Here is a 9,260-nt window from a genome sequence, read left to right on the forward strand (position 1 = left end):
TTTTTTTGAGACAGAGTTTCCCTCAGTCGCCCAGGCTGGAGTGCAAAGGCGGGATCTCAGCTCACTGCAACCTCTGCCTCCCAGGTTCAAGAGATTATCCTGCCTCAGCCTCCTGATTAGCTGGGATTACTGGTGCCCACCACTAAGCCCAGCTAATTTTTGTGTTTTTAGTGGAGACGAGGTTTTATTCACCATGTTGGTCAGGCTGGTCTCAAACTCCTAACCTCAGGTGATCCACCTGCCTTGGCCTCCCCCTTATAGGCGGGAGCCGCCGTGCCCAGCCCAAATCAGTGACTATTTCCTTAGCACGTATGCTGCTGAATGAAAATGACTCTAACTCCATGTGAGAAATGCTGTAACAGAGGAACGTATAAAACGCCAAGGAAACACCAGGGATGGCAGAGACCCTAATGTTCAGGCAATATCTATTCATTTAATGGCGATAATGTGTTGCTCTTTGTAGGGTAGGGTCACGTAATCTTAGCAACAGCTCTGTGAGATAAATATTTATTATACAGAAGAGGGTATGTGAGATTCAGGAAGGCCAGGTTATTTGCCCCCGAGTCACACAGCTTGTGTTTCAGTGGCAGAGCTGGAAATCACATTCAGGTTATCTGACTGCCCCAAAGCCTGGTATGTTCCGTGACACAGGGTGAGGGGTTTCTCAGTCTTCCTCTGTGAGCTAGGCTATACAAGAAATGGCCTGCTATTTGAATGCTTTAAAAAAAAAAATCAAATCTAGCCAGGCATAGTGGCTCATGCCTGTAATCCCAGCACTCTGGGAGACTGAGGTGGGCGGATTCCTTGAGGCCAGAAGTTCGAGACCAGCCTGGCCACCTTGCTGAAACCCTGTCTCTACTAAAAATAAATTAGCTGGGCGTGGTGGCCTACACCTGTAATCCCAGCTACTCAGGAGGTTGAGGCATGAGAATTGCTTGAACCTGGGAGGCGGAGGTTGCAGTGAGCCGAAATTGTGCCATTGCACTCCAGCCTGGGTGACAGAGCAAGACTCCGTCTCAAAAAAATAAATAAAATAAAACAAATCAGATCTAACTCTGAGGCCCCTGCCTGGGGGGAAGTTAAATTTCCGTTCATTTTGGTGCTCCCCTTTTGCCACAGCAAGGTTGTTCAAAGGACTCATAAACAACTCAGGAGGTCCTGCTAGTTGTTGATCTTCATTTGCTCCTGAGCCCATGACCCCTTGAGTGGTGGCTCAGCTGCCACTTTGGGCAAAGGAAACTGAGATTTTGTGCCCGAACCCCTCCCCTCAGCTCCCAATATCCCATCTCCAACTGGAGAGCTGCTTTAGGGGCTGGCTTCAGGTCAGCCAGCCATAGGTCCTGCTTCTTGGGGAGCCCACGACTCCTTCTTTTAGGTTTCCCTTTAATCATTACTTTCCCCCTTTTTTCCTCATCTCCCATACTATATGTATTTCCCTCTGGAAAGCCTCAGGATGTCTAAGATGGCAATGTGCACACAGAGGGTGCTTGTATTGGTTCAGGTCTTCCAAGAAAGCAGATTCCAAGACAGGACTCGGCACATACGAGACATGGTCTTGCTCTGTTTTCCAGGCTGGAGTGCAGTGGCACAATCACGGCTCACTGCAGCCTCAAACTCTTGAGCTCAAGTGATCTTCCTGCCTCAGCCTCCCAAAGTATTTGAATTACAGTCATGAGTCACCACACCCAGCCAAGAGATTTGTTGAGGGGAAATGGGGAAGGAGCTGGAGGAGGCTGGGAGAGTGTTCACACTGCTACCTGTGTAGGAGAGAGGGAAGGAAGAAAAGTTAGGTGGGAAGACTTGCAGACGACACTACAGTACTGGGAAGTTTTGGCATGGCCAATGAGCAGTCCTGGAGCCAGTCACTGTCAGAGGTGTCCTGCCTCTGGCAGGAAAGAATGGCCTCATCCCTGGGGTGCTCAGTTCTTGGCAGAATAGCAGCCTGTGAGAAGGAAGTGCTGTCCCCATGCCAAAGAGGTGGTTGATTCAGAGCACAGCAGCTGGGGCTGTCTGCAATTAAGCACCGCAAAGCCCCTCAGTGCTTTCAGTTTTCATTAGCCTTCATCTAAAGCATCTGCATGTGTATAGAGAGGGCTAAGCTTATGACTGGTGACACTTTATTAATAGCAGTAATGATAGATAGTACTTACTGCTTATTACTCTAAAGCACTTTTTATGTATCAGGCACTGAACTGAATCATTTATACGCATCAATCACTGAACGACCCTATGAGATACCCATTATGATTATCCCAGTTTAGAGATAGGGATTCTTATGGGCTGAATTGTGTCTTCATATGAATCTGCCCTCATTCATTATGGTAAAATTCTAACACTCAGGACCTCAGAATATGATTCTGTTTGGAGATAGGGTCTTTAAAAAGGTAATTAATATTAAATAGGCCCACAGGGTGGGCCCTGATCGAATATGACTGATGTCCTTATAGGAAGAAAAAATCTGGGCACAGAGATCCACAGAAGAAAGATTATGTGAAGCCACAGAGAGAGACAGCCATCTGAAAGCCAAAAAGAAAAGCCTTGGAAGAAACCAAGGCCTGCTGAAACTTGATCTCAGATTTCTGGCTCTAGAATTGTAGGAAAATAAATGTTTTTGTTTAAGCCAGCTAGTTTGTGGCACTTTGTTACAGCATCCCTGGAAGACTAATAGAAGGTCAAGTAACTTAGCCAAAGTCAGGGAGCTAGTACATGAGAGAGACAGCACTGGGTGTCTCTCAGCTCAGAGCCCATTCTCTTACCCTGCTCTTCTGGGTCATGATGGCTGAGCAAGGGCTACAAAGTAACAGGTACAGAAGACAAAGTGACTCGGGGAGATCACTGAGAAGGAGCATGGCCTGGTGGGCTGGGAACACACAGGAAAGGGGCCCAGGAGACCTAGACAGCAAAGGAGAAGGGTTTCATATCTTGCCTCCACCCACTAATGGCTGTGTGATCTTGGTCGATTTGTTCTTGCTTTCTGAACTACAGTTCTATTTTGTGTCACATGGGAGTATTAGATTACCCATGTCTCACTGAGCTCTATTAATGATCAAATAAGAGAATTACATGAAAGCATCTATAGAGAGGAGGGCAGAGGGAGAGAACTGAATTTGCCTTACGCAAGTGTTACTGTGGTTGTTACATATTATCCTTGTTTTAGCTGCTAGGAATATACTATTAGAGTAATGTGTCAATATTAGAGCATCAATTTTCTTCTTTCTTTCTTCTTTCTTTTTTTGAGCTGGAATCTCACTATGTTGTCCAGGCTAGAGTGCAGTGGTACGATTTCAGCTCACTGTAACCTTTGCCTCCCAGGTTCAAGTGATTCTCATGCCTCAGCCTCTTAAGCAGCTGGGACTACACTGCACCACCACACCTGGCTAATTTTTGCATTTTTAGTAGAGACAGGGTTTTGCCATGTTGGTCAAGCTGATTTCGAACTCCTGACCTCAGTGGATCTGTTTGCCTCAGCCTCTCAAAGTGCTGGGATTATATGCGTGAGCCACCATGCCTGGCCTAGAGCATCAGTTTTCCATCCTACTTAAGTTATACATATTTGGTTGTCAGAAAATTCATGGAGACTACTAGGGAAGCCCATTATAAAGTCCTATCATCCAGCTACCTCTCAGAACTAATGTCATCAACACTCACTAGCATTGTGGGATCATTAAGTGATGGTGAGGATTAATGTAATGAAAATAGCTGACATGTGTTGTGTTTTTATTATGTGGCAAGTTCTGTTCTAAATTACCTAAGTTTAATAACTCATTTATGACAATCCTAAGAACAACCCTGTGAAGAAGAAACTATTACTATAATTCTTAGCTTACAGACAAAGAAACTGAAGTCCAGGGAGGTTAAGTAATTAGGCTAAAGTCACACAGCTGGGTAAGTGGGAAACTCAACATTCAAAGTAAGGTACACAGGCTCCTCAGTTGGACATAGATTGGAGAAGAAGTGAGGCATCCAGGATGGTTTCACGATTTTTGCTGGAGCAACCAAAGTAACAAAATTATCATTACTTGTGATGGGAATGACTTCAGAAATTAATTTTTTTTTAGGGAAAGTCAGTTTGGATATGTCAAGTTTAAGATGACTTTCAGGTGTCCAAGGAGATGTCAAATAAGTCTAGATATAAAAATTGGGAGCTGTTAGCATATGCATGATACCTAAAGCCCAGAGCCTGGCTTAGATGACCTAAAGGGCATAGACAGAAAGCAAGAAACCCGAGAACAGAGTCCTAGGCATTCTAGTTTATATAGGTCAAGGAAAGAAGAAATCGGCATAAGAGACCAAACAGAAGAATTAGGAGGATGATCAAGAGTTTTCCTGGAAGAAAATAAAATGGCCAAGGAAGAGAAAGTGGTCAATTGTGTCAAATGCTGCTGCTGGGTCGATTAAATCAGATGAGGACTGAAAATGACCTTTAGACTGAGCCATGAGGAGGGCATTGATAACCTTAAGATGAGCAGTTTTGAGAGGACAGGTTGGGAATACCTGGCTGGAGTGGGTCCAGGGGAGAACAGGAGGAGAGGAATTGAAAACAGTCATTTCAGAGTTTTTCTTAAAAAAGGAAAATGAGAAATAAGAGGATAACTGAAAGAGAAAATATCTTTTATTTTAGATTCTAATATGAGAGGAATAAAAGCTTATTTATTGGCAACAGGAATGATCTATTATACTAGGGAGGAGAACATAATGGCTGGATGCACGGGGGTGGGGATTTCTGGAGCAATATTCATGAATGGATGAAAGGGGATGAGATCTAGCGTCCAGGAAGAGAGACTGGCCTTAGCTAGAAGCATGGACAACTGCAGATTAAAAGATAGACTCCATCAGTATAAATGCAGGCCGGCAGGTAGGTAGTTACGTCAGTAGGAAAATGGTTAGAGTTCTTTTCCGATTACTTTAATGTTATGGCACGCTTACTAAGCTTCTACTCTGAGCTCAGAAGTTGAAATTCTAAGCTCCTTCCAATGTTTCACCATTTCTTTTCACTTTGATTTCAACAAAACCCGCATTGTCCAGTAATTATAACTGCTTGTATATGTATCTTTCTTTCCCACCAGACTGAGAGCTGGAAGAAGGCAGAGAACATGTCACATTCTCTATCGCTCCCCAACACTTAGCACAGTACCTGAGACACAGTAGGCAATACCTATCTGATGAACTGAATTGAATCCAGTATATTTGTTTCTCTACACTTATGCTGGAAATTTGATTTCCCTTGAGTCATAAGAACGTGCCAAGATTATCTTTCATATGGACTGGTGGGCAAATGACTTGTGTTTCATCCAAACTATTGGATTAGCCATTATATTAGCTATTTATTACTGAATTTAATATTGATGAAAACTTGCAAGCTTTGATCATTTTTAAAAAGACTTGGACCTTAATTGGGCCATGGCAGTATCCTCAGAAAGATGACAATACGTAAGAGGATACAACTTCCTTTATAATTGGCAGATAGGGTTCAGTTTGCCAAATTCCTTCTTTTAGAAGAAGAAATGAATCCACGGTAACAAATATGCCATAATTGTAGTCTATAGAGGCCAGTGAAAAATTCTACCATTTGAATAAAAGGTGCTGAAGAACTACCTCCTTAGAGAAACCGTCTAAGGAGAAAAGGATATACAACCAAATGGGCGTGCATTGTGATAGGAAATGTACCTCTCTACCTCCACTTAGTATTTTATGAAGACTTAGAAAAATTAAAGTCAACTGTAACAGCTGGGTCGTGCAGTGTGAACGAAGTCCGTCAATACGCTTTCAGCAGGAAATTCACCATGACAGATTGTTTTAGACATAGAGTCATAGAGTCTGGCCTTGGGCTTCTATCCTACCTCAAATGACTTAATTTCCTCACCTAAAAATTGGCATGATGACATTATCTACCTCATGGGGTTGTTGTAAGATTCAAACGACTGATTTAATGCTTATAAAAGTCCCACACAATACCCAGAACATCAGTAGTTTTAGCCACTATAACTTATTTTAATAATAGTAATATCTAATAATAATAACTTGCTTTAATAATAGTAATAAAAAATCCATAGCATTCTACTATAGTTCTTCCTTTTTGTTTTGCATCTGCTAATACCTTTTCTCTTTTTGCTTAATATACTTTGTTTTTCTTTTAACCCTAGCTTTTATTTTCTGCCCATTCTTTTTCCCATGTAGAAAAATCGATGGGACCACTGAGGAAGAAGATAACATCGAGCTGAATGAAGAAGGAAGGCCAGTGCCGACGTCCAGGCCGAGCCCCCCACTCTGCGACTGCCACTGCTGCGGCCTCCCCAAGCGTTACATCATTGCTATCATGAGTGGGCTGGGATTCTGCATTTCCTTTGGGATCCGGTGCAATCTTGGAGTTGCCATTGTGGAAATGGTCAACAACAGCACTGTATACGTTGATGGAAAACCGGAAATTCAGGTTGGTATCAATCCATGGTGGCAGCCTTTTCTTTTTGAGACAGGGTCTCACTCTGTCTCCCAGGCTAGAGTACAGTAGCGTGATCTTGGCTCACTGTAGCCCTCACCTGCCTGGTCGAAATGATCCTCCCATCTCAGCATCTCAGATCAGTAGCTGAGACTACAATCATAAGGGAACTTTTTTTGACTGCAGCTGTGTCAATACTTTGCTCCTTGAGAGAAAGCCTTACAATTCCTTCAGTGATGTGACAAGAATGGTGAGTGGCTACTTGTGCTGGGCACTGTGCAAAGTGATGGGGATAGAAAGGTGAACAACCTAGACTGGGCTCTGTCTTCATGCAGACAAGTAAGTGATGACAGTTTGGGGCGGTAGGTGCGGTGTTGGAGGTACATAGGATGCTCAGACTCATAGGAGAGGGCCCAATCCAGATTTTGATATTGTGAACAAATTCCCAAAGTGATGGCTGGACCAGACAAAGAGGATGTGGGGTGGGAAGAAGAATGTTTGAAGAAAAAGGGACTGCAAAGGACTGTAACAAAGAGATAGAGATGGCCTGGTGCAGTGGCTCACGCCTGTAATCCCAGAATTTTGGGAGGCCAAGGCAGGTGAACCACAAGGTCAAGAGATTGAGACCATCCTGGTCAACATGGTGAAACCCTGTCTCTACTAAAAATACAAAAATTAGCTGGGCGTGGTGGCGCACACCTGTAATCCCAGCTACTCAGGAGGCTGAGGCAGGAGAATCGCTTGAACCTGGGAGGCAGAGCTTGCAGTAAGCCAAGATTGCACCAGTGCACTCCAGCCTGAATGACAGTGAGAAAAGAGCGAGAGAAAGACAGGGAGAGAGAGAGAGAGAGAATGCACACATGCCATCTAGGTATATTTTAGGAACTGAAACAGGAGCTCATCATCTTTTCTGTGTCACGGACTCCAGGTGATGACTGATGAACCTTTGCCAAAGTAATGTTTTAATTTCCTAAAACACAAAGGATGACAAAGGAAGCAAATTATATTAAAATATAAATATGAAAAGGTTTAAAAATTACATTTGTGACATAGAAACATATGGGCTTCTTTATTAGCACATCAGTGACAAAAATCTAGCATTGGGTCTAACATTTACTGTGATTTGAAGTTGGAATGTAAGCCATTGTTGGAAATTGTGGCCATGACTGTAATACGATTTGAACATATTTACTATTTCCACCTGGGACAGTCGTAGGTACTAGTCATATGACTGTGGCTTTTTGCCTACATTCATAATGGCAGAAATGCTACATTCTGGTTAAGAGTGAAAATAAAGATGCATGTTTTTTTCCCATCCAAGTTCTCAGATCCACGGGATTCCAACCACAGACTCTAGGTTGAGAACTCCCTGTGATTGAGTAGAGCTCCTTGAGGTGGAGGCAGTGAAGTAAATAGGGGGCCGATCACCTAAGGCCTGATAGGCGTGTAGCAAGGGGCTACAAGCACAGGGTGATCACACCCGTGCTCCAGATTGGCCACTGCCCCATGAGAGAAGGCCAGATTGAAGTGATAGGAGTGGAGGCCACAGGGCCAGTTCAGAGGCTGGCATATAGTTATAAGCAAGGATACTTTGAAGTGACTTAAATTGCTGAAAACGTAAAATCTGGTTTGCTGCTTACATGATAGACCTAGAGAAGTATTGAGGTTTTAGGGAAAACAAACAAAAATATCTGCCCAGTGGACACCCCATAAATGCATGTTTCATCGTACTAAGCACACACACACTGCAATGACTCATGCGGAAATCCATTCATTTGTAGAGAGGCATTTAACAGTTCTCTGGTCCCTCCATTTGAAGAAACATTTAGATCATAGTTTTCTGAACTGGTGTCTGGGAAATCACTGCTCTGCAGACTGTGCCATGAAGAAGGTAGTGCAAGACATGGAGTCCATACTGTGCTGTGTCCTATGAGACTTTCCAAGAGGGAGGCGTGCTAGGCAGGATTTCTTGGACTCACTTGATCACAGAATGCCCTCTTTCATGCCACATCTATTAGCATCAACTGGCACAGTCTCCTGCCAGGCACTGGTTTGAGAAAATTTGATTTCAATCTGTCAAAAAGAAGTCTTTAGTTGGTCTGCAAGCTATTTGTCTTTGCTTTTTTTAAAAGAAGATATTATTCTGCCAGAGGAAAACAGCACCACGGAGATCCTCCTAACTAGTCTCTTTCTGATGCCACAGCCAGATCTGTCCTAAAAGGATATTCTGTCTTTTGTGGGGGTGTGGGGGATAGAGGTAGAAGGGCATATCATGCATTTTAAAAATAAAGAATGATGTATATTAGCAAGGTTTCACATGCATTCTTTCAGCCTTTTGTGAGCAAGGCCAGCTAATTAAAACTTGTCTGCTGAGGCCCAGATCAAAAAGAGATGCTGTTTTGCATTTGTTTGTTGCCTGAAAAGATAGACCTCGGTCAATAGAGTCTACTTTGAAGCATATGGAAAAGACATTTTGATAAACCCAAGGAACAATGCTAGTGTGCACTCTCTAGTTTCTATGGCTGTGCCCTCTGGAGTCTTAGAGAAACTCATTAAAATCTGAAATATGGTTTAACTTTTTTTCCTCTGGACTCAGGAGTAGGGATTTAGTATCAGAAACTCTAGCACAACTCCAATTTATAGCAGATTATTTCTCTCTTGTCCACATAGAACAAAGCTTAGATATCAACTGAGAATGTTCAACCAGATGACAAAGACTTTGCTAATTGTATTAAGAAAGGCTCTGGGCTGAGTGCGATGGCTCATGCCTGTAATCCCAGCACTTTGGGAGGCTGAGGCAGGCAGATCACAAGATCAGGAGTTC

The 9,260-nt window shown here is 43.2% G+C and overlaps 1 protein-coding gene across 1 annotated transcript in view; it reads left to right on the top strand.

Annotated features, from left to right (window-relative positions):
- SLC17A8 (solute carrier family 17 member 8) overlaps positions 1–9,260 on the top strand; it is a 58,318-nt gene that overhangs the window by 16,785 nt on the left and 32,273 nt on the right. Inside the window, exon 2 of the mRNA XM_017516447.2 lies at positions 6,178–6,430. Coding sequence (XP_017371936.1) covers positions 6,178–6,430 — 253 coding nt within the window. The remainder of the gene's footprint in view (positions 1–6,177; positions 6,431–9,260) is intronic.

This window comes from Cebus imitator, unplaced genomic scaffold (assembly GCF_001604975.1).
Source record: "Cebus imitator isolate Cc_AM_T3 unplaced genomic scaffold, Cebus_imitator-1.0 Scaffold18, whole genome shotgun sequence".
NCBI lineage: Eukaryota > Metazoa > Chordata > Mammalia > Primates > Cebidae > Cebus > Cebus imitator.